This window comes from Gracilinanus agilis, chromosome 4, assembly GCF_016433145.1.
Source record: "Gracilinanus agilis isolate LMUSP501 chromosome 4, AgileGrace, whole genome shotgun sequence".
Taxonomy (NCBI): Eukaryota; Metazoa; Chordata; class Mammalia; order Didelphimorphia; family Didelphidae; genus Gracilinanus; species Gracilinanus agilis.
In genome coordinates, this window is record NC_058133.1 from 175877882 (window position 1) to 175903777 (window position 25896).

Below are 25896 nucleotides of genomic sequence, written 5' to 3' on the forward strand. Positions count from 1 at the left end.
GTAATCCCAGTAAAAGTAACTTTTTTTTAAACCCTTGCCTTCCATTAGAATCAATACTGTGTATTGGTTACAAGGCAGAAGAGTGGTAAGGGCTAGGCAATGGGAATCAAGTGACTTGCCCAGGGTCACACAGCTAGGAAGTGTCTGAGGTCCTATTTGAACCCAGGACCTCCCATCTCTAGGCCTGGCTCTCAATCCACTGAGCCACCCAGCTGCCCCGTAAAAGTAACTTTTAAAAGAATCCTACCATAGACATTTTTCTTATTCAGTCATAGACTAAGCCTTTTATCGATAAATATTAACAATGGCTTTAAATAATGAAAATACACCCAACAGAACAGACAATTCTAATAGCAATTCAGTGGCTTTAAGAAGAAGCTTTTAAGAAGGGCTTTAAAGGCTCTTTAAATAGGGCCTGAACCTGTATTTTCACTGGAGCAGAGAACTTTTTTTTTTTTTAAACCTTACCTTCCATCTTGGAAGGAAGAAGAGCAGTAAAGGCTAGGCAATAGGAGTTAAGTGACTTGCCCAGGATCACATAGTTAGGAAGGATCTGAGGTCAGATTTGAACCCAGGACTTCCCATCTGTGGGCCTGGCTCTCCTAGCCCCCACCCTCCACCCCCAACCAGAGAATTCTAGGTGAGAGTTCTTAACTTAGGCTTAAAGAATTGCCTAGAGCATTAAGAGGTTCGATGAATTTCCCAAGGTTACACAGCCAATATATGTGAGAGGCAGTCTTTAAGAAAATAATCTTTAATGTTCCATTACAAATGGGTTACAATCTAATAAAATATCAATTTATATTTATTTAAAAATATTGAGGGACAGTTCAATGCCAATTTAAGGTCAGCAGAATGGAAAGTAAAACCTCTTGTTTTATGCTGCACTCATGCACATATCAATGCCACTGATCAGAGCAACCTACTCATTTTCCCTATGAAAATTCCATCTGAGTGCCTTGGTGTAAGCCATTTCAGTTCTGAGGCTAATAAATTCAACAACAGTTTCCTTTGGTTCTTGGCAGTTCTGTCTGAAGCAAATGGTAAAGCAGCAGTGCATTTCCCAATTCCTTTTTGTCCCTTGTGAATCAAGAGGTCATCCACTAGTCAGTTTCCTTCAAAGTGCCCGTGACGCCCTGAGACCGCTGATGCTTTCTCTCCAGGAATCGAGCACGTGCATCCAAAATGGATTTATCATCGTTCCTTCTCTGCATTTTCTTTAGAGATTCCTTCATTGCTTTATCTGGAAAGATGAAAAAGGAATACATGAAAGTGATATTCTTGGACTTGAGAGTGAAGGTTTTAAAGGAAAAAAGTACCCTGAATTTCTTAGTAAAATGTAAGAAATTGAAAAGTAACACTTCCTACTCCAGAGAAACAGCATGGTCTAAGGTTAGGTAACAAAAACACAGGGCCCAGGAACTAAAGGGGATTTGATTGTAAATTCAATCTGTGTGTCTAAACAGTATGCAAAGGCCAGGTACTGAGGCAAAATACTTAGTGACTGGTTCTTCTATGAATTCTTTTTAAAAAAAAATTTTCTGTCTTATTTTACTTTCTTATTTTCGTCTTATTAACAACTGTGAGATAAAAGAACAAGGGCTAGGCAACTGGGATTAAGTGACTTGCCTAGGAAGTGTCTGAGGTTGGATTTGAACCCGAGTCCTTCCAACTCCAGGTCTGGAGCTCTCTACAATGTGCCACTTAGCTGCCTCTCTCTTCTATGTATTTTTAAATATTAAAGGACAAGAGTAACTATACTCTGGAGACTCCCATTAGAAAAACTAGAATAACGCAGCTTGTCCCTTTGCTCATCTTTATAAACTACTGTGGAGATGAAATTCTTCTGTCAGGACAGAATGAATTTCTGTTTTCAACTCAAAAATGGGTGAGGTGAAAGTTAAGTCTTAGATTAATACAATTACTAAAACTGTCCTCACAGATTGGAAAGCTATTCAGCCATCAAAAAATTATTTTTCCTTTTAAAAAATACCTCTTTAAGGGAGGAAAAATAAAAGGCAATATTTCACAAGGTAAAAGAAGCAGTTTATATGTCAAAAACAGACACGCAAAAAAGAAACCAGAGTAGTAGCTATGGCATCTTTCTTAGCCCAAAAAACCAGAAGTCACAGTCTTGTCATTCAAGAGAACCACTATGATGTAAGCTTAGATATAAAAAGAGCATGAAGGCCACCCACTAGTCTGGAATTTGATTTCAACTTCTTTTTCTAGAGCAGTGTTTGGCACTTCAATAAAAATGCAGGCTTGATTGGATGGAGAAAGTTGGTAAGAGAAGATTAGTTAAGATGGACTTCTTGCATTCCTTTGTCCCTGAGGGCAAAATTCTAAAGCTAAAGTTCTATTTTAAACTAAACTATGTTTTACTCACCTTTTTGTTGCTTTAGATCTTCCTTGTTTTCCCACCTCTTTATTTCTTCCTCAGTCACTTCATGACGGGCCATACTGCTCAATTCATAGGCATCAAATTGATATAACTTGGGTAGCAAGTCTTTAACCCATTCATAGCGAATTGGGCACACAGTCTTCATATACATTTTAGAAGTAACCAAAACATCATGGAAAATGATCCACTCGAGTTTGGATTCCTGATTATAGAGCTAAACAAAAGTATGTATTGAGAGAAAAAGAATTTTCCTGATTTTTCTTTCCAACTCATACTACTGGATAACATGAGACTACTCTATGCCAGCAATTAAATATTTGAGACTTACAGTTTTTCTGAATTCATTCAACGAATAGATGACATTAGAATTTTTTCTTCATAGACACATATTAGATAGCATTACCTTTATAGCACTAAGTATTAATACACATGCCAAATTTTTTTCTTAAAACAAAGAGTAAAAGAGCCAGAGACACAGCAAAATAATTATCCTAATTATTTTGAAGTTTTAAGAAATAATTTACCGCTGAAGAAGGATGAATGTGTATTGGGGTTCCATGCCCATCCATTGTGCAAAATGTTCTTCCTACAGATCTGTAAGCACAATAAAAATTGTTTTACTAAATACACTTTAAATCGTGATTATCAGACATCAGTGCAACACAAGAAGCAATACATTGAATATTGCAATTAGCAACATTTTCTAAGGATGGATAAAAGATTAAAAATAACTCTTTTATTATAATGGTTTCCTTTGCTTCAAATGAATACTAGGTATGAGCAATCAAATCAATAAATAATGCTTCTCCTTTTAAAAGGTATACCTGATCTTTGCTATCATGAAGTCTGATACCAATGAAAACACAATTTCCTTAATTTAAAATTCCAATGCAAAAATTCTCACTGCTGGGTTACATTACATTCCTTCTCAATTGTTATCCTTAGCCTAACTTTCAAAGTCCTCCAACAATCAGACAAATGTTCTAAAGTGGATTCCACAAAATATACAACCTAGTGAGTTTGACCTCCGAACTTGGCAGAATTCTTGTGCTTATGGTGCATAAGGGAAGAAGTGATTACTTGGAGTCAACTGCTAGATAAACTTTATTTCCATTATTATTATTATTATTATTATTATTATTATTATTATTATTATTAATTTTTTCTGATTCCTTTTTTTGATGGAATACTAGTCTGGTGAATCAGGGAAATGCTACAGACACAAGACATTTGATGAATTCTCACATCTTGTAGACAAGATGTAAAAATGTGGATAAAATGATAAGTGGTTGCAAATGGTAGAATGATTGGAAGTGAAGTATGTTGATTAATGGATCAATGTAAATATGAAAGGAGATAATTAGAGGTAAGCCACTGGGTTTTATCTATTATCCTGTTCTGTTCAACATACACATTAATGGCTTGAAAACAAGCATTATGAGATGTGCTTACCAAATATGCAGATAACATGAAGCATGGGTAATGGATAATGCATTAGCTGAAAGGATGAAGATATCAAAAAGCTGAATCTAACAGACTGTCATTTCATGAGAATATAAGTAAAATTCTGTACCTAAGTTAAAAAAAATAAACTGTACAAGCAAGAATAGGAGAGGCACAGCTTTTTTAACAGTTCATATGAAAAAGACTGAGGGATTCTGAATTGAGCAGGTTCAATGAGTCAAACAATATGATATGGTCACCAAAAAGGCTAATGTGATCATATGCTGCTGCATTAAAATGGGGCATCCAGAACAGGTGACAGTCCTCTAACTGTTGGGCAGATCATATGCAACTTTGAGTGTCATATTTTAGGAAGGACACTGAACACTTGAAGTATGCCCAAAAGAGGGCAACTAGGATGACTCAAGGCCCAGAGAGCATTTTATGTGAGAAGGATCAGTCAAAAGTACTGGGTATTTTTAATTTGTAGATTTAAGGAAAGGGAAAAAGGGCTAGATGCTCACATCTAAAGGACTCTTTAGATGGAAGATAAGAAATGCAAACAATAAGTATAATACAGAAAGGTACAGGTAAAGTGTGATGGATTCAGACAAGAGCAAGATTACTTTTAAGTAGAAGATAATCAGGGAAAAGGTGGTATCTGAGCTGAGGCTTGAAGGAAAGGTAATATTTCAAAGGTAGAGAATGAAACTTCAGGCAGAATGAGCCTGAGCACATGTGAGGAGGCAAAAAACATTTGTAAAACTGTTCAATGAATATATTTATTCAATGACTGATTCTGAAAAGGCCACTGACTTACTGTAATAATCTGCCTCAATTTTCTTATTTGTAAAACAAATATAGCAACACCAATATACATAACCAGGCAAGACCTTGTGACAAATAACCATAAAAATTACTATGAAGCCCATTCTAAGTAAAGAAAAAGACAAAAACAGTAATAGAAGAGCTTCTTTTTGTAATGGGAATATTTACATAGTAGGAAGCTGTGGATAGAAAAGGAAGAAAAAGAAGGACCAACTAAGCTATGCTTTTCTGATACAGTCTTACCAGCATGAAAATTATGAAGGAGCCCATTGCCATTACTTTGGAGGTTGTAACAAATACTGAACCTCCTTCATCATTGTTCTCGATGGTATTGCTTCCTTTTAGCCATTTCTAAGCTTACTGCTCACCTTCGTGCTACATTGGTGAAGTAGCCAGTGCACAAACATCTTCGTAAGATTTCATGTTTAGGACCATCATAACTTTCTCTTGGGAAATCAGGTTGCTGTAAAAAGAATACCAATATAAAGTTAATCTTTAATAACAGTTAGGAGTAATCTCTCATCTTAAAACTTTCAAAAAAGTTATTTCTTTACACCACCTTTTCCTATGGTTTTGGCCTCTGGCTTGCTCTAACTTACCTATCTTTCTCCTCCATCATCCCCAGATATGATGACCTCTGCAATGATGACCTTTTTAACTTGCTGTCCTCGTAGTTTCTTTTCTTTTTTTAAAAAAACCTTTATCTTCCATCTTAAAATCAATATTGTGCATTGGTTCCAAGGGAGAAGAGTGATAAGGGCTAGGCAATGGGGATTAAATGACTTGCCCAGGATCACATAGCCACGAAGTGTCTGAGGTCAAATTTGAACCCACCACCTTCCATCTCTAGGCCTGGTTCTCAATCCACTGAGCCACCTAGCTGCCCCACCATCATAGTTTCTTGACCTTGATAAAACTTGTAACCTCCAAATTCATTTTCCTTTACCTGTACACTAAGGTGGGTCATAACTTAGACCTCACCATCATGCAAAACTTTCACTTACGAATAAGGGAATGTCCTTCAATTGGGGAATGGCTGAACAAATTGTGGTATCTGTTGGTGAAGGAATACTATTGTGCTCAAAGGAAAAGTAAACTGGAGGAATTCCATGTGAACTGGAATGACCTCCAGGAACTGATGCAAAGTGAAAGGAGCAGAGCCGGAAGAATACTGTACACAGAGACTGACACACTATGGTAAAATTGAATGTAATGGACATCTGTACTAGCAGCAATGCAATGACCCAAGACAATTCTGAGGGACTTGTGGAAAGAACGCTATCCACATTCAGAGGAAGAACTGTGGGAGGAGAAACACAGAAGAAAAACAACTGCTTGAACACATGGGTTGATGCAGACATGATTTGGGATGTAGACTCTAAACAACCACCCTAGTACAATTATCAATAATATGGAAATAGGTCTTGATCAATAACACATGAAGAAAACAGTGGAAATGTGCGTTGGCTACGGGGGGAGGAGGGGGTGAGCGGAGGGGAAGAGAGATTAAGAACATGAATCATGTAACCATAGAAAAATTTTTTCTAAAAAAAATAAAATAAAAAAATACTATTGTGCTCAAAGGAATAACGACTGGAAGAATTCCATGTAAACTGGAACAACCTCCAGGAATTGATGCAGAATAAAAGGAGCAGAACCAGGAGGACCTTATAACAGAGACTGATACACTGTGGCACAATCAAATGTAAAGAACTTTTCTATTAGTAGCAGTGCAATGATCCAGGACAATTCTGAGGAGTTTATGAGAAAGAATGCTATCCACATCCAAAGAAAGAACTGTGGGAGTCGAAACACAGAAGAAAAACAACTGCTTGAATACATGAGTTGATGGGGATATTATTGGGGATGTAGACACTAAATGATCACCCTAGTGCAACTATCAACAATATGGAAATAGGTCTTGATTAATGATACATGTAAAACTCAGTGGAAGTGCTTGTTGGCTACAGAGGGAGGAGGGGATCTGGGGGAGAGGGAAAGAACATGAATTATGTAACCATAGGAAAATATTCTAAATTAAAAATTTAAAAAATTTAAAATATTCTAAATTAAAAATTTTAAAAATTTTCATTTCCTATCTCTGACCATCCTTTTGTCATTCCTTTTCTCCCACTCTCCTCCTTTCCATACATATTATTTAACATCATGATTTCTAGTCATTCCATTCTTGCTCTAATCTCGGCTTCCTCCACACTTATTCTTTTTTTTTTTTTTTTAAATTTTTAATCTTTTAAACCCATCTTAGATTTAATGCTTACTATCAGTTCTAAGGCAAAAGAGTCATAAGGGTTAGGCAAGTGGGGTTAAGAGACTTGCTTGAAAATGTCTGAGGCCAAATATGAACCCAGGTCTTCCTGACTCCAGAACTGGCTCTCTATCCACTAAGTCACCTAGATGACATTATAGTAAAGCATGTCAATACTACTCTTGAATCTCTTGTGAATCATCTTTGACTCTTCTTTCTGTCTTACTCCATACATCTAAACAATGCTGAGGCCCGTTGTCTTTCCCTTTACCAACTCTCTCATATCTGGGCCATGTCCTGTCTTCCCTTTGCTATCATCTTCATTCTCTTTCTTCTTAGACTACTTTAAGTTTAACCTGTCTTCCTATTAAAATCTGTTCTTCATACTGCTGCCTGAGAAATATTCCACCCTCTAGTCATATCAGTCCTTTATTCAAATGCTGATACTGACAGCTAACACTGATGAAGTTTGATGGTTTACGAAGCACTTTATAGTCATCAACTCAATGATCCTCACAACTCCGTGAGACAAGGGCTACTTTGACCCTCATTTCACAGATGCTGAAGCTGAGGCTGGGAGAGGTTAAGTGACACTCGGACCACCCAGCTGAGGAAGTGTTTGAGGCAAGATCTGAATTCAGGTTTTCCTGTTTCCAAGGTCAGCACTCTATCCACTATGCCACCTAGCTGCCAAACTGGCTGTTGTTCCACACTGCCTATTTAATTGAGTATACATCTTGGCATTAATAATTTTCCATTGTCTTATCTTCTTAGAGTACTTATCCAGTCTTCTTATACTTCTGTCTTAGAAGTGATACTAAGACATAAGGGTTTTAATAAAAAGATCCAAGTTGCATGTCTTCCCTGATATTTCCTTTCTAATCTCACCTCATGTGAAAGAAAGTTCCCCCTTCAAAATTCTTTCAGAACTTTGCCTGGATCTGTCCTTTGTATTTATCTCATTCTCTCATTCTCTCTGTCTCTCTCTCATACTTACCTTCTGTCTTAGAATCAACACTATGTATTGGTTCTAAGGCAAAAGAGCAGTAAGGGCTAGGCAATGGGGGTTAAGTGACTTACCCAGAGTCACACAACTGGGAAGTGTCTGAAGCCACATTTGAACCCAGGCTGGCTCTCAATTCACTGAGCCACCTAGTTGTCCCTATCTCGTTTTCTTTTATATTACTGTTACCTAGGTACTTGTGTCCTCTCCTATTTGCCATAGATTATAATCTCACTGAAAACCAGGTTTATTTCATTTCTAGCTCTGTAACCCCAGCATCAAGCATAGTGTCATGTAGGAGGTAGTGAATAAAAATTTGTCAAATTGGGATTCTCTCCCAATGGATCTTTTGAAAATGTTAACAAGGCAAATAGTCTTGCTACACAGTAGCACTGAATGGTGGAAATAATCAGAGGAATTGTCAATCCCTGATGCTTGAAGAGCCTGAAAAAATCCTATCCAAGACAGACACAAAGGGATAGTGCCTGAAGGAAAGCGCTTCAGTGGTCACCTGCTTCAGTTTCCTGATTATCTCTCGAAGCTGACCTTCCACACGGAATGCAGATTGTAAGCACCTCCAGTGGATCCAATGTCTCTGACACCAGGTAGGAGGAGATGTGCTGTGAAAGCAAATAGTGGCATGGTGAAAGAATGCCTAGAAGTGAAAGGCAACTAACATTTCTTATTGCTTTAAAGCATTGAGGATCTGAGTTTTCATCTGGGTGACTACTATCTTCACCAAGGCATGTCACAACCTTCTGTGATTTAAAAAATGGTCTCTGAAAATTGCTCTGCCTGAAATGTCCATTACCCTGCGGCTGACCTGCCTCTCCAAATGTAGCTGAGTTGCTGGTTCTCAGATTATAGACTCCCTGTTCATCCCCAGGCTTGGTAGAACCTTCCATGACTTGAGCACTAGAATCACCTCCAGGCCATGACAAGGAACCAGATTGGGGGTTTAGTGAAAGGTTATCTATGTTTTACGTGAAAAGATGGAAACCAGTTATCTGTAGGATCAGCCTATATCAAAGCTGGCAGATGGGACCTGCTTATGGGAAGAAAAACTTGTTTCAGAGATTAACAACAAACTATATCAATTAAAAACACTTTCAAGGAGTTAAACAACAACAACAACAAACCCAATAATTTATAAATAGGGCAGTTTCATTGTACAGGTAGACTTGTTATGTACACAGTGCATTCAAGCACTTTGTTATTCCAGACAACCTAGTAGCTTATTATGTAGCATTCTAAGAACCCACCAATACAAAAAAAGCATGTGTAAATGTATAACCCAAGAAAGATCATTTTGCCCCAATAATTTTAGGCCTTCTTTTACATACCTTGATTTGCACTGTTCAAAGATTACAGCTAGAGTTGCAAAGTCATTGAATCCACCAGCTTGGGATGACAGTTCCTGATGTCTCAGCTCTGCCTCTTTTTGTTTCTCTGCTTCACCTAGGGAAAAGCCAAGTTGGGTGAGAGCTGAGGCCCCTTGGCTTGGAGGTCTTCCATTCATTCATTCTGCCTAGCCAAACTGACTGAAAACCTAGGACCAGAGCTTAAAATGAGGTGGAGAAACAAGTCTCATTCTTTTGGAAAGGCTTTTGGTTTCATTCCCCTTCTGTGTTAGTGAAACTGTTCTAGAAAGAAGCCAGCTCATCTTAAACCACCGAGGCAGCATCCAGATCGTTTCACCTCTGCTCCATTACTGTTTCCACACTCTTAAGCAGGGGAAGGCAAAGAGACCTGACGTGTTATGACAGCTTTGCCTTGCTTCAGGAACATTCAGGGGCATGATGATGGGAAAAGAAACAAAAGCAGATAGAAACAAAATTTCAAAGTAGGCTGTTTGCCTCTGGCACCTTTCCCTACACATACCCCTTTTAATAGCCCAACTCTTTTCCTTTAGCCCATCCAGAAGCTGAGTGCCCTGTGCTGTCCTCTGACAATACAAAGTCTCTCTACTACAGCAGCCCTCCTAGACATATCTTCTCCCTCTCCAAGAGCCCCATCAACCAAGATCCCCTAGCTTATGTTTTTTCCCTTCATGATGAAATTCTCGTTCTTCTCTGCATGCATCTCAACCAAGTGGAAGGAGGAAAGCAATCTGATTAAACTAATCCATGCTAAGGTTTGAGCCCTCTCATTTTGGGCTTTGGGAAGGCCTTTCGGCTGCTGATACCTGGCAGTGACTCAGGGAAACAGCCCTAGATGGAGGAAACAATAGCAGCTGGTGCTTTAAAAAAAAAAAAAAAAAGGCCAGAGCCTCTTATGGATAGAATCAGCACATAAAATATATTACCCTCAAAATGACCTAGGTTCCAGAAACCTTCACTGACAAACCTATCACTCAGGCTGCATCTTTGTGACTGGGTTTTCTCCTTCAAGGCTGGCCATGTTCATTTTAACTGAATACAAATGTTTCAGAAAGACGGGAGAAAATAATTTGCCTTGTTTTAGAGACAACCTTGCTAGGCTATGAATGACTAATAGCCATCCTCCCAACCCTCCCAGTGGGTTCTGTTTATTAATCCAAGTAAATCTAATAGATGGAATTTCAGGAAGCCAGAGAAATATTTCAGTGCAAGGGGACTAAGCAGTCTCTATGAGGGGGGAAGGGTGGGTACTGCTAAATAGAAGTGGGAAGAAATCCAGGAATTCTGCATAATGCAGTATCTTGCAGCACACTTCACCTTGCTCTTAAAATACTATTCTATATCCTTGGTGAGTAACAGATGAGTTGTCCCTTTTTCATCCCTTTTCATGCTACTGTATTTGCAATTTTCTTCAGTTAAAAAAATTCCCCTCCCCCATGTATTTTATTTTCAGTTCTAGCCAGTGGAAATAAGTAGATGCTCGTGAACTGGAGCAGCTGCAGTGGCAGCAAAACCAGGCTAGAACTGCTGAATTCTTCGGAGTCATCAGTCAATTCTATCTCAATCGATAGTGGAAAGGGCTTTGCAGAGAATGTTTTAGCAATGCAAACATTCAGCAGAGACAAAGGAGCAGGTGATCCAGGTTGCAATATCACCTTTAGGGACACTGGCCTTTGTTTCTAAAGCTCTCACAAAGGAACACTCAGTGGCTAGCCTTAGGTGGGAGATGGAAAACCTGCCTGGATCTAAGAATTAACTCAACATTATTTTGGTTATAGATTTCCTCCACTGAATCATGATTTTCAGCTAAAAAGAAAGTATCCATTCATAACAGCCTTTGCACCTCTTTTTGCTTCCTTAACTTAATATCTGCATTTAGTCCTTACTGAATAAGCAGCTGACTACTGCAAGCCAGAGAATGGGGCAAGGGACCAAGCTTTAAAAGGGTCATTTTATTTCTCAGACTGGCCCACAATTTTCCAAAGTATGGATAGATAGTCTACATACCACCTCATTTGGACTATGGGAAAAACATAAATTCAACACAGCTAGTTTAAAATCACCAAGATCTAACCCGGACATGATTTCACAAATTAAAAGTTTGCAAAGCCTCTATACTCAGTAAAGAGACCTTAAATTGTACTTGAAAAAAAAGTTTTAACAGTTGATAACAGACTCTGGAACACTGGGGGGAAAATAAGATCTCAGCAGGTCCCGCGGAAGGAAGGAAAGGAGAGAAGAAAGGAAGGAAGGAAGGAAGGAGAAAGCACTGGAAAGGGAAGGGAAAGCGAAGGAAAGAAAGGAAAGAAGAGGAAAAAAAAGGAAATTATAATGGGACTGCATTATACAGCAACTTTATTTGGTTTCTGAGACCCAGACTCAAGATGACAAAGATCTGGGATAGAACTGCAGTGAAAGGTGTCAGTTCCCTAGTCTCCCCTATAGAAAGGAAAGGTCATTCACACCACTTAGAGGCTTGACATTCAGTTCTACAGGAATAAACAAAGGATCTCTGAGCCATAATCTTGGATGATCAAGGTTATTCTGCCTCTGTTATCTCTTTTGCCTATTAGCACAGTTGACATCAAAGGCAAGTGTCCTTCAGGAGACAGAAATCCTCCAGCTCTACTTTATCCTCTAAATTTACAAAAAAATTTTAAAAAATAAAATAAACTTCTGCAGTCCTCAGCTACTACAGCAGAGATCTCAAAAAAGAACCACCAGGATCTAAGAACCCTGTCAACTATTTCCAGATCACAAAAACACAAACAGTAGCAAACAGAACAAGAAAGAGAGGAAAATATTCTTGTTTTATCACTTTATTTGTCCACATAAACTTGGATAATCTAAAAAAAACTGAAAATGGTAGATAGTGTTCTATAGAGGGACAAAGAAAATTATCAGTGTGGGATCTAATTTAAATGCTACAACCTTATTACAAATTTGGAGAATAAATTAGAAGCTACTGATTTCATTCATCTACTACAAAGTCATAAACATGGAAACTTTCTTTGCTTTTGATCTGTTTGAAATTTTCTATGTTAAGAATCTTTAACTCAAGCATTTTAGAATGCAATTGACACTATTATAAAGTTCTACCCCCTACAGAGTTCTATATTAGAAAAGGGATGGGGGAAACACAGGAAGGGAAAGGGAAATGAAAGCATGCCTTTCTAAGCCTTGTGGCTTATTTGTAAAGATTCCTAACTTCATGGGGTGGTGGGGTTGGGGGTGGGGGGTGGGGAAAGTCCTTCCACTCAAGCAGATACAATCTCTCCATGCAGTAGCAGAGTCTTCATGAGTTTGCTTGAGCAAGGAAAAATTCCTGACCTGGTGGCCCCTCTGAACCTAGCCAGGGGTGGCACAAGTTATCTAGTGGTGGAAGGGAAGTGCCACTGCTATACAAAAACTATAAGTTGACAAAAATTTCCTAACAGGTGAATATAAAACTGACACGTCAGCAAAAGTTATGCTGAGAATGACATAAAAAAGGAAGGTCTTTACGGAAATCTGGGAGAAGGTACCCTGAAGGCAGAGCACCTACAAGTTTCCCAAAGGGATCATTTATTACCTAAAGAGCTGAAGGACTGAACTCCCTTTCCTACTGATTCAGCAAAATGGAGTTAATACATCACTTATAGACCACAATAAGGCAAAGGTCTTCTATACTACTTTCCTTTACCAAGCCAAGCAAATAAAAACCTTTCGGCCAGAAACATTCCAAAGATCCTGTGGCCAAAGGATAACAAGAGTTGGCAGCCTTTCACCTCAGTGATCTGCCCAATATGGTTCTGTCTGTATACCCGGTGGGCATTTAAATGCTCAGTGGACTGTTAAACCAAAGCACTGTTTTAGGATTATATGGAGCCCACACAAATGCAGGCAGCATTCATGATGGGCCTGGCACTCTCTGGTGACCCAAGCAGATAAGAGATCACATGGGGAGTTTTAATCCCAGCATTAGCCCCTCGGACCCCTCTCCTACCCTATCCTCCAACTTCTTCCCTCTTCATTATATAAATGTTATTTTCCTACTGAAGCAGTTTGAGAGTTTTTGTCATTTCTTGCTCTATGTTTTAAGAATAAAACTCATGCAACTTTTCTCAGAGCACTTCAAAACACTACTGGTTCTTGTTATCAATGAACAATTAAGGAGAAATAGCTGCCTGTCTCTAGTTCTAAAAGAAAATGCAGTTAAGTGTTACCTGGGAGAACACGTGTTCTAAAATATTTATTGGATATGAGATATCAGAATTTCTGAGCCTGGGTAACTAGAGCCTTGGGAGGGAGTAATGGTGAAGCTTGAAAAGTCCAGCTCTCAGAACACCGTCTGCAGGTCGCCCTCTGGGGTAAAGGGGACGGGTTGGGTTTACAGGAGGGCCGATACCTTCTAAGAACCAGGCAGACAAGTCTCTTAGAGCGGTGGCAAAGGTTAATGGGTTGGGGGTCTACAATCTACAGGGTAAATGACGTAGGTAAAAGGGATTAGGTAAGCTTCATACAGAAACAGTGATAAGTAATGATTCACAAGATAAGGATAATGAAAGGGAACTACAGTGATTCTCAACAGTAGTCGCTATACGGAATAGATCAATATGTCAATGGGTGATTCCTGGCAGGACATCTGCTAACTTCAGAGAAAAATGGATGGAGTTCTTGCTGAGGGGAAAAGCTACGAGTCTTACTGCTTCTAAGTTAATGGCTACCCAGAGGCCTTGCATTCTGGGGTTCATTCTCACTACTGGAGGCTACAGAAGCTTACCTCCTAAGTAGCAAAAAAAGGCTACCAGGCAAATAGATGTAGAATGGACCATGGCCTTATTTCTAGACAGGACCAATGTCTTGGTTTCACGGAACAAATGAGCCATTTTTCCACTGGTTATCTTGTGTCTTACTGTGTGACCAACATACACTAATGTTAAAATAAGGGTTACTGATTTAGAGAGAAGTATTGGGGGGAGGGGGTGTCATACAAATTGCTGGATATGACAAGCTATTCTCCTCCAATATGATCCTGGACCCAGGTTATTGTTTGACTTGACTGTGGGCCCAGCTTATTGCTAATCTGCAGTGTATAAGCCATGTGTTGAGGGATTAGCTTTATGGGTTGTCTATCCAACTCCATGTTATAGTCTAGACCAGTGATTCCCAAAGTGGGCACTACTGCCTCCTGGTGGGTGCTGCAGCGATCTGGGGAGCAGTGATGGCCACAGGTGCACTCATCTTTCCTATTAATTGCTATTAAAATTTAAATTCCAGGGGGCTAAGTAATATTTTTTCTGGAAAGGGGGTGGTAGGCCAAAAAAGTCTGGGAACCACTGGTCTAGGCAATAGACATATTCTTCATCTGCTTACCTGAAAAGAAAAGAAAAACAGGACTGCACTATGCAGCATCTTTCTTTAGTTCTTGAGAACCAGAATCAAGATTACAAAAACCTAGGAACTAGAACCTAAGAAAAAAAGTGCTATGTCCCTAGCCTTGCTTCTGTAACATATCTGATAATGTCACTCCTCTGCTCAAAAATCTTCAGTGACTCCCTAGTACTTGCCCAAAACATTCAAACTCATTAGCCTGGCCCTCAAGGCAACCTGGTGCAAATCTATGATTCTAATCTTATCTTATGTTACTCCCTTCTACATTCTTTACATTTTAGTGAAACTGGACTAATTGTTGGACATCCAAAGCACCTTGCCATTTAAATCATGTAGTTCCTCATGCCTGAAATTGGTTGTTCCTCCTTCCCCTTAATATTAAATATAGTACCTGTAATTTGATATCTATATCCTAGGAGGAGCCCCCCCCCCAAAAAAAAAAGTTCAGGTAGGAAAGTTAAACCTTTCAGTCCCCTCCTGCATTTATCACACCAAATGCTACTTGGATTAGCTTTTCCAAAAAGCTATGCAGTAGGTAGGTAACTTGTGAGCATGAGAAGAGATAGGGAACTCCTTCTACTGTCAAGATGACAACTCATCTATGACACAGTAGCCAATTAATTCCTAGGAAATTATTTAAGGTACGTGGAATTGAGGAGATGTGTCTAGGATCTCATAATTTTAGTGTACCAGAAGTGGTATTTGAATTTAAGTGCTACTGAATCTCCAAATTAATCACTATCCAGTGTTGCCTGACTTCTTTTTTTTTTAATTTAATTTAATTAAAAAAAATTTTTTTTCTAGGCAATGGGGGTCAAGTGACTTGCCCAGGGTCACACAGCTAGGAAGTATCTGAGGCCAGATTTGAATCTAGGACCTCCTGTCTCTAGGCCTGGCTCTTAATCCACTGAACCACCTACCTGTTCCCGCCTGACTTCTAAACAAAGGTTTACACAAATGTACTCAGCCCAATAAACATGCAAATTAAAGTCGCCTCAAAAATATTAAAATTGCTGAACAATTAAAATTGTTCCTAGAACTACTTCCCTTTATTTTATTCTAATGACAGGTTAAGGACATTTCTCTCCAAAGTTAAAACAGGAAAGAACAGTTAACTTCTTACCAGGCCGAATGAAGATATTTTCTACAGATAGCATTGCTGCTATCGGAAGCAGGAGATCTTCACAACCCAAAAAAGCAGCTTTTAGGATTGCCCGGGTCAAATTTGGAGAGAGGGGAAACTCTGCCATTGATAAACCCAGTTTTGTCACATGGCCACTCCTTAATAGAAGGAAAAAGTTCTTAAGATATTTAAGTCATATTTGTAATGATTATCTTTCAGGACAAAAGAGATAAGTTATTCTTTTTCAAACATTCTACAGAGATCATGTAGCTGAAGATAACTAACAAATTACCAAGGAAGAGAAACCTTTAACTAGCATACCATTATTTAGGCAGCTTTAAACAAAGCTAGATATCCATATGTGAGCAGAAAATACTTTTTAAAAAATTCAGATTTTATTTTATTTAAATCTATATTCTCTCCCTCCAACCTCTCACTCCCTATCTCTTTCCATTCAGAGAGCAAAATAAATAAATAAATGGATGCAAAAAACTCCAAACAAAGAAACAACAATTAAAAAACCCATTACAAACACAGAGTTAAGCAAAACAAATTTCCACATTGGTTAAGTAAAAAAAAAATCCTCCATTGGCATTCTATGTCCATCATCACCTCCCTGCCATCAGAGGAGCAGCAGGTTTCCTTATTAATTAGTCTTCTGGAATGTGGTTGGTCATTGTGTGAATCAGAGTCCAGAAAGCACTTCTAATAAGAAAATTATACTCTAGTTCTACTGTTCTAACATACTCTAGTCTCTTTAAGGGAAAGAGAAATAGGGTAAGCCAAGCTTGGATTCTGCTAATTAGAGTGCTTCCAAATTACCTCTGTGCCTTTTTTGTTCTTTTGATGTTTTTGCCCATTTTTTCCTGATTCTCCAGTATTTAGCATATAGTAAATGCTTAATAAATGCTTGTTGGCTGGCTGGGGGCCATTGGTTTGAAATTAAAATTCTTAAGAATTTTCTGGAATGTCAGTCAACAGCCACTTGTTAGCAGCAAAGATATTTAAGCAAAGACTTAAGAGGACTGTGACCTGGTTAACTATAGGGCCAATACTATAAAGATATGGCAAGGGGGCAGCTGGGTAGCTCAATGGATTGGGAGGTCCTAGGTTCAAATCCGGCCTCAGACACTTCCCAGCTGTGTGACCCTGGGCAAGTCACTTGACCCCCATTGCCTACCCTTACCACTCTTCCACCTATAAGTCAATACACAGAAGTTAAGGGTTTAAAATTTAAAAAAAAAAAAAAAAAAAAAAGATATGGCAAGAGTGAAGACAGTGGGGGGGTGGTGAGACAGAGAGTTGGAGTGGCTGGAAGGGTTAGGTGAAGCAGAAGAAGAGTTGGGATAAGAGAACAAATTATTGAACCCAGTTAATTAACAATTTACTGAACTCAATTAAAACCATAATAAATAAAATTTTCTTCTTACCTATCGATAGCATCGCATTGATAGAGATGTTTAAGAGCCTCTAAAATAAGTTTCTCATCAGGCCGTTCCAAATAGGGAAACCTAAGTACATAAATGAGATGCAAAAAGAAGTTACATTGCTTGAGAGGGTTATAACCTCAAGCCATGAACCAAATCCACCCAGTTTCACAAATCAATTTCTTTTGAGAATTTAGGATTAGGAGAAAAAATTATCTTCAATAAAATCTGCTTCTGGACTTTCTCATCTTCCTGCATACCCCCTTTTCACCCATCCAAATTTTAAAAAAAAAAAATTTTTTTTTTAAACCCTTACCTTCCGTCTTGGAGTCAATACTGTGTATGGGCTCCAAGGCAGAAGAGTGGTAAGGGTAGGCAATGGGGGTCAAGTGACTTGCCCAAGGTCACACAGCTGGGAAGTGTCTGAGGTCAGATTTGAACCTAGGATCTCCCGTCTCTAGGTCTGGCTCTCAATCCACTGAGCTACCCAGCTGCCCCCCACCCATCCAAATCTTACTCATCCTTCAAAGCTTGACTTAAGCCCTACCTCTTTCAGAAATCTTTTATAGACTTAATAATCCACACATTTTCCCCCCTTTTCTGAACTCTTCCTGTTTTGTAGTTAAAGACTCTTAAATTGGAAAAGAACTTAGAAGCCAATAGTTTAACTTCCTATCCAATGCAAGAATTTGCTTGATTAACATTTGTTATGGATTATCAGCCAGTCTCTCTAAATATTTCCAGTAACAGTAGGTCCAAGAGACATGGGAATAGCAGTGCCACAGACCACTGGCCCCGTTTTGGGCCTAGCCACTCTGCATCATCTATCTAGGATAGCAACACTTGAGAATGGTCAATCAATCAATAAACATTTATTAAGCTCCAAGAATTTGCCAGGCCCTGAGCTAAATAAGCACTGGGAATACAAAAAGACGAAAAGACAGTCTATGCCCTCGAGGAGTTTACAATCTAATGGGAAAGAAGATGTACAAACAAGCTCTATACAGGATAAGTGGGAAATCATTACAGAGGGACAGCACTAGAATTAAGAGAGGTTGAGAAAAGCTTCCTGCAGAAGATGAGATTTTAGCTGGGACTTAAAGGAAGACAGAGAGGTAGGAGCTGGGGAGCGAGAGCACAGAGGGAAAAGAAATGCTCAGAGCTGAGAGATGTCGTGTCTGGTTCGTGCAAAAACCAGGAGGCCAGAATCACTGGATTAAAGATTATCTGGTAGAAAGGGAGGTGTAAGAAGACTGGATGATAGGAAGGGATTCGATTCTGAAGGCTTTCAATGACAAACAGAGCATTTTATATTTGATCTTGGAGCTCATAAGGAAGCCACCGCTGGAGTCAAGTGAAGAAGAGAGTGGCAGGTCAGCCCTGTACTTTGGCAAAATCACTTTGGCGGCCAAATAGAGGATAGATTGAAGCAGGGAGAACAGTTGAGGCAGGCAGACCTACAAGGAGACTACTGCAACATTGTAGGTCTGAGGTGATGAGGGATTACACCGGAGAGGTGGCAGCCATTCCCACCAATGCCAAACCTGCCTCTACCTATGGTGCATGCAAGGCAGTCTGGGAAGGACACAGAAGACAGAAGGTACCAAACAAATCGAACCCGGGCCGCTGACTCAATCACCAATTCCCTTTAGACCCTGGTGCAGAGAGCCCAGGGCTCAGGACCCAAGAGACCTGGTAATAGCAGTAACCCTCAGACTACTGGTCTGGTTTCAGCACAAACTCTGGAGGGAGGGCCACCCCCCACCCCAACTAACCAACTGCTACCAATATGTAGGTGAGCCCCAAACCCCCAGGAGTGGTAGCTCTACTCCAGCCTAGCCCAGTCCCCTTGGCCATCATCTCAGGAAGCAATCCTTGTGGGGATGAGACCTGGCAATTGCTTGTACAGTGCTGGAGCCTCACTTCCTCGACAACCACAGCTAGTATACTCTGGGAAAAGAGAATTCTCACTACCAGTCCTTAGCACTGTCAAATGGTTCAAGATCAGAAGTGAATTTTATCAATGGAAATGGCATTAAAGAAGATGCATTACCATTGGCTTTGCTGTTGCTACCCGAGGACTATGGGGCCTTTCCATCTGATGTATAGCTGAGATCTATTATATATATCCCCCCTCCCCCCACTAGAATATAAGCTCCTTGACAGCCAGGACTATCTCTTCTTTCATATTTGGGCTATATATCCTTTGCCCCCTGGAATCTTGCATTCCATGTTCTCTGCTTCTTTAAAGTGGAGGCTGCTAAACTGTGATGATCCTGACTGTGGTTCCTCAATACTTGAATTCCTTCTTTCTCTTTCTAGATTTTGTCTATAATGTTTCAGGGAATTTTCATTTTGGGGCTTCTTTCAGGTGGTACCTAGATTTTTTTCTATTTCTACTTTGTCCTCTGGTTCTAAGAGATCTAGGCAGTTTTCTCTTATGATTTCTTGAAATTTGATGCCTAGGTCTCTCTTTTTTTGGTCATGGTTTTCAGGTAGTCCAATGATTCTTAAATTGTCTCTTCTTGTTCTGTTTTCCACGTCAGTGGTTGTTTATTTTTCTTCTAATTTTTTTAGGCATTTGACTCTCTTTGATGTTTCTTGTCTCATAGAGTCATTAGCTTCTATTTGGTTCATTGTAATTTTCAGGAATTTGTAACTTGGGCAAGATTTTAAACCTCTAGTGCTAATATGCTAATTCCCTTAACAATTCATAACATTTATTTCCTTTCCAATTTTTCCTTTAGTGTTCTCATTTCATTTATAAAAGCATTTTAAGTATATATTAAAAAAAACCCTTCTTGGTTTATATCTTTTAGGAATTTTAGTTTAATTTGCTTTAAGCCAGTAACCCTTGTCCCCCTCCCTTGATTAACTTCCCTTTCTACCCCCCTCCCTTATTATTCCCCTCTTTTTATTTTTAAGGCCTAATGAATTCCCTCCCCCTTCTTCTCCCCTCCCTTTTTTGACCTCCCCACTCCCCTGCTCCCCTTGGTTTATCCCTTCTGACTTTCTCAGTAGGGTTAGATAGAGTTTTATATCCCAATGGATAAAACTATTCTTCCCTCTCAGGGTTAATTACACTGAGAGTAAGGTTTAAATATTACCTCTTAATGCTCTCTTCCTCTCCTTCTTATAATAATATTCATCCCTTCCCCTTCCCATGCCCTCTTTGTGTGTAATAGATTATCCTATTTTTTTATTCATTCAAGTTTCTCTTGGTTTCCTCTACTATTCACCCCACTCTTTCCCACCCCCATATCATCTTAGACCATTTAGTATTCCAACCTCTCCCTATGTATAATTCTTCTGATTACTATAATAGTGAATTAAGTTCACTACAGAGAATTATACATAACATTTCTCCACATAGGAATACAAATAATTAGATCTCATTGAAGCCCTTAAGGAGGCAAATTTAAAAAATACGAGTTTTCTTTCTTTCCCCTGTTTCTTATTTACCTTTTTATGTTTCTCTTAATTTGTGTGGTTGGATATTGAACTTCCATTTAGTCCTGGTCTTTTCTGTGCAAATACTTGGAAATCTTCTATCTTGTTGAATGCCCAAACTTTCCCCTGGAAGTATATAGTTAGTTTTGATGGGTAGGTGATCCGTGGTTGTAGACCCAATTCTCTTGCCTTTCTGAATATCATATTCCAAGCTTTGCAATCTTTTAGTGTGGAGGCTGCCAGATCCTGTGTGATCCTGATTGATATTCCTTGATATTTGAATTGTCTCTTTCTGGCTTCTTGTAAGATTTTTTTCTTTTACTTGGAAGCTCTTGAATTTAGCTATTATATTCAGGGTCTAGTGTAGAGGGTGATCTATGGATCCTTTCAATGTCTATATTGCCCTCTTGTTGTAGAACTTCCGGGCAATTTTGCTGAATAATTTCTTTTAGTATGAAGTCCACATTTCTATTAATTTCTGCTTTTTCAGGAAGACCAATGATTCTCAAATTGTCTCTTCTAGCCCCGTTTTCTTGATCTGTCAATTTCTCATTGAGATATTTCATGTTTCCTTCTATTTTATCAGTCTTTTGACTTTGTTTTATTTGTTCTTGCTATCTTGAGAGACCATTAGCTTCTAATTGCTCAATTCTAGCCTTTAGGGACTGGTTTTTGGTTATAATCTTTTGGTTTTCGGCTATAATCTTTTGGTTTTCCTTTTCAATCTGGTCATTTCTGGTCTTCAATGGACTTACCTCACTTTCCAATTGTGAAATTCTGCCTTTTAAACTGTTATTTTTCTTGCCAGATTTCTTCCATCTTTCTCATCATCTCAGTTTGAACTCTTCAATAGCTTGTGACCAGTTTTCATTATTTTGGGAAGGTTTGGATGTGATTACTTGTTTATTCTCCTCTGTTGTCTGGATTTTGTGTAAAAGTTGTCGAGTGTTACAGATTTCTTCTTGATGATCTTTCTCTTTTGGGCTTCTTGTCTCTGCCTTGCCATTGTTAGCCCTGTGCCCTCTCAGGTTTATCCTCATACCCAGGGTCTGTTTGCGATCTCTGGGCTCCTGAAGTCTCAGGTCTAGTTGTTCTCAGGGTCAAGCTTCCTGTTAGGCCCCTGGTTTGTTCCTCTGTCTGAGGCTCTTTTAACAGTTTCAGGGCACTGTTTCCACAGTCATGCACCCCTCTGCACTGGGTCCTCCCTCAAGGTCCACTCCTGTGCTCAGGATCCGAGTCCGCTCCTGGGCTCAGGATCCGTGGATGCAAGAGCCTGCTCTTGCGCCTGCGTTCAGGGTCTGTGTTCAAAGTCCGCACGTGTTCTTTAGCCTCTTGGGGTCTTAAGTCTTGCTGCTCTCAGGAACAGGCCCTGGTGACCCCAGGTAGCTGCCAAGGACTTAATGGGTGCCCCAAGCTTGCTCTAGCTCTTGTGCGCTGGCTTTGGCACTGTAGGTGGTGTGGGGTGGGGGAGGGTATTGCTCAACTCGCGTTTTAGTGAGAGCTATTTCACCCTCTTATAGCATGGAAATGCCCCAATTCCACGTACCTTCAATGCTGCAACCTGTTGTGAAGTCCCTTCGTTCATCTGGATTTGTTTTTATGTCTTTTTGAGGAGTTCTGTATGTTTCGGTTAGGAGTGGTTAAGCAGCTGCTTTTTACTCTGCTGCTATCTTAACCAGGAAGTCATTTTAGTTTAATTTGGACCCAAGCTGTTTTTTTCTTTCTCTTACTTTGCTTGTCAATGTTTGGGAGTCATTCTTTTCTTCTGGATTTGGGTCTTGAAGTCATAGCTTTTTATGTTGAGATTCTTTTTTGTTTATTCAATCTTACAACCTACTTCCTGAATACAGATTTTATATTAGGGCCAATCTCTTAATACTTATGTTAGAGAATGTCTAATGTTGATGCTTTCCTGGGATATTGAATGTTGTGTTATTCCAGGATCTTAAGGATAGTTCAGGCTAGAAACCTCCAAGCTTTCAGTGCTCCCAACATAGTCTGATCTACAGCAAAGTCTAATCACTGGTTGCTTTGGTCTAAGCTCGGCAAATCTGTGACCTGGATTTGGGTTTGAACAACAGGCCTATGGGCTTACTCTATTTGGAGTTTCAGTAGACTGCTCTTGGACTCAGTCACTATCATCCAACTGAAAATCTCTACTGGTTCAGTGTCAGAACTGTAGGATTCCCTTTTAGCTGAAACTCCTGCCCTGATTATTCCTCTATAGGCTTCCGACTGGGCTGAGGCCACTCCTGAGAGTCTGAGTTGCACAGATGCTGCTTGCTTCTAAAATTTCTCTTGGCTCAGTACACAGCCTACAACCCACTACTGCTCCTCACCCTGGACCACCACCTTTAGGCACAGGAGCCCTCCTCAAATCACCCTGGATCTGCATCTTAATCTACACTGCATCCACATGGAACTGGGCATGGAACAGAACCTCCAGCTGGCCCTTCTTTCTGCACTGCATACAATTTGAAACCCTTTTATTGCTGCATTTGGAAAGTGTGGATGTGTTTGCTTGATTGTCATCCTCTGCTGTCTCCTCTGTAGTTTGTTGTTTCTTTAAGTAGAAATTATCCAGAGTCAAAGGCTTTTTCTTATTTTTTTTGGTGGTTATAGATTGTATTTCTTGGGTGTTGTTGATCATTGCCAAGTTAGTTTTCTCTTCCCTTCCCCACCAGAAGTCTGTGTGAGGAGGGTAGGCAGCTCTCTGTGTATCAAGCTTCAGCGGGTTTTGCCCCGAGGCTATATTTCGAGTCTCCTTGTCTGCTGTGGGCAGCCCCTCTCTGCCCTGTCTCTGTGCCCAGGCTCTGTGTTTCTCAGCCTTCTGGGGTCCCGAGTCTTGCTGTTCTCAGGGGTAGGTGTCCTCAGTCAGCTTCCCCCAAGAACCTAGTGATTGTGTTAGCTCTGCCTCTGGTGTGGTAGGTGTGGTGGGGGAGGGATGATCAGTTTGCGCTTTGGTATGAGTAGTTTTATCCCCTTATAGCCTGGAAATACCCAAACACTGCCTACCTTCAAGTCTGCACCCTGCACTAGAGTTCCTTTGATCGTCTGATTCTGCCCCTTGTCTTTTTTGAGGCTTTTCACATCGGTTGGTGGTGAGGAGAAAGAGCCCCTTGCTACTGCTCTGGGGTCATCTTAGCCTGGAAGTCTTAATGCTGCATTTGTTCTTGTTCTGGTATAAAATCTCTCCCTGAGCTGGAAGGTTCTGTTCCTGACTAGATCTCATCCCTACTCTCTGCAGACTCCTCTGTCTCTTCATGTTGACCTGAGCTGGAAAAATGATTCACTATGATTTTTTCTTTGATTTCCAGGTCAGGATTTAGTCTCCTACTGCTCCATCTCTAGACTAAATGATTTCAAAGATCCTTTCCAGTTCTAACATCCCAAGAATCTATGATTTAGATTTAGCTGTGGTCGCCTAGTGCTCAAAACAAACACAGTGACAAGATATATCCAGGTAAGTATAGTGAAAGGTCAAATTCTGGCATGGGATCAGCCTCAACATTTTTCTAAAGTCATGTAAGAATGATCAGTTTTGACTATTTTTTATTTTGTTAGACCTGAACCTTAAAAAGACAGAGGGCATGTATGAATGTAAAAGGACAATACTTCAAAAGGAACTCAAAAGTAGAATTCATCTTGACCCAATCTTTGTTGGAGTTGTCTCCATACCTTATGACATCATGGATGGCAAGGCACTTCAAGGTCAAAATCACTGATGTTAAACTAGTTCTTTTAATCTCAGGGATCATATAGTCAGGCATACACTGGTTCCAGAAATCTTCATTATAGATTCGAAAGCAAGTCCCAGAGGAAGTTCTGCCAGCTCGACCAGTTCGTTGCATTGCTTCACTCCTTCCCAAACCAAGCAAAATTAGAAAAAAAATTTTTTTCAACAACCTCTTTTGGTAGGTCTCTCAAACAATTATGACCATTCCACCATTCCTCTGCCTTTTCCTCCCAATCCCAAGACCCATTCCTACCAAATGTTTTTTGGATGAAACCACTATAGGGAAACTTACTTTGAAATTGGCACCACCTCCAGCATATCCAACCCTAATCTGGGGTTATGACTTAACTGCTTTACAAAGCCACCATCTACCACATATCTGAAGAAAACAGAAGTAAGTTAATTCTCTGAGGAATGAGAGGAAATAAGCATTTCCAAACACTTCAGATTCTTCCTTTCTCTTTGGTTACTAATGAAAATTTGGCTTCTTATATCATTTAATGATTAAACTTTGGTCCAGTCATCCTTATGTAGTAAATAGAACAGTAAATGCTGGAGATAACAAAATTGATTAAGAGAAAACTAGTAGAGCATTCAAAGACAGTAAAGACCTATTTTTTCACCCCTATAATATGACTCTCACCCTCGTTGGAAAAGAAGAAGATTGGGGGGGAGGGGTGATCATCAATTTCTCCAAATCAAGTGCCAGACCTGTTTTGTATTCTTCTTAGGGAAATGAAATTTAAGAGGAAAGCGGAAGGGAAGAAAAACAAAAGTGAGAGGGGAAACAAATGTAAGGGCCTTTCAAGTGTTAGTGGTTGTTTCTTTCTGCTAGGACATAAACAGTAACTATTTTTTGAGTCTATTTTTCCAAAGGAGAAAAATTTGGATCAAAATAAAAGGTATTATCACTGGGAAACATCTTCAAAAGAGGCTTGACACAGCTATCTGAGGCTATTAGTTGGGCTTTAAATTCTCAAGAATCTTATGTTTCTCTAGAATGTCAGCCAAAAAGAACTTGTTGGCAATAAAAACATATTTAAGCACAAATTTTTAAAATCCCAGTTACATGGCAATCAGGGTCTGACATTTCACAAATTACTGCAATATGACAAACATTTATTGTGTACCATATATGGAAAACTGCACTATGTATATATTATATACTATGAATGTACCATGATATATATGCCAACACGAAAAACAGTAAACACCAAGCAAGGCATATTATGTATAATATAAGGTATATTATGCACCATGCAAGGAATACTACGTACCATGCCTACTATGTGTTAATGATATCACAAAATAATGATGGGGCAGTTGGGTGGCTCAAGGGATTGAGAGTCAGGCCTTGAGATGAGAGGTCATGGGTTCAAATCTAGCCTCCTAGCTATGTGACTGTTGGCAAGTCTCTTAACCCCAACTGCTTTGGGACCAACACTCAGTATCAATTTAAGACAG

At 39.5% G+C, this 25896-nt stretch overlaps 1 protein-coding gene across 1 annotated transcript in view; it reads right to left on the minus strand.

Moving 5' to 3' along the window:
• Nucleotides 1-738: 738 nt before the first annotated feature.
• Nucleotides 739-25896, minus strand: part of DHX40 (DEAH-box helicase 40) — a 53474-nt gene continuing 28316 nt past the window's right edge. Inside the window, exons 9-18 of the mRNA XM_044672142.1 lie at nt 24725-24811; nt 24375-24557; nt 17250-17330; nt 15820-15977; nt 9288-9402; nt 8456-8564; nt 5044-5138; nt 2929-2998; nt 2390-2618; nt 739-1243 (exon numbers count right to left, since the gene is read on the minus strand). Coding sequence (XP_044528077.1) covers nt 1104-1243; nt 2390-2618; nt 2929-2998; nt 5044-5138; nt 8456-8564; nt 9288-9402; nt 15820-15977; nt 17250-17330; nt 24375-24557; nt 24725-24811 — 1267 coding nt within the window. The 3' untranslated portion in view covers nt 739-1103. The remainder of the gene's footprint in view (nt 1244-2389; nt 2619-2928; nt 2999-5043; nt 5139-8455; nt 8565-9287; nt 9403-15819; nt 15978-17249; nt 17331-24374; nt 24558-24724; nt 24812-25896) is intronic.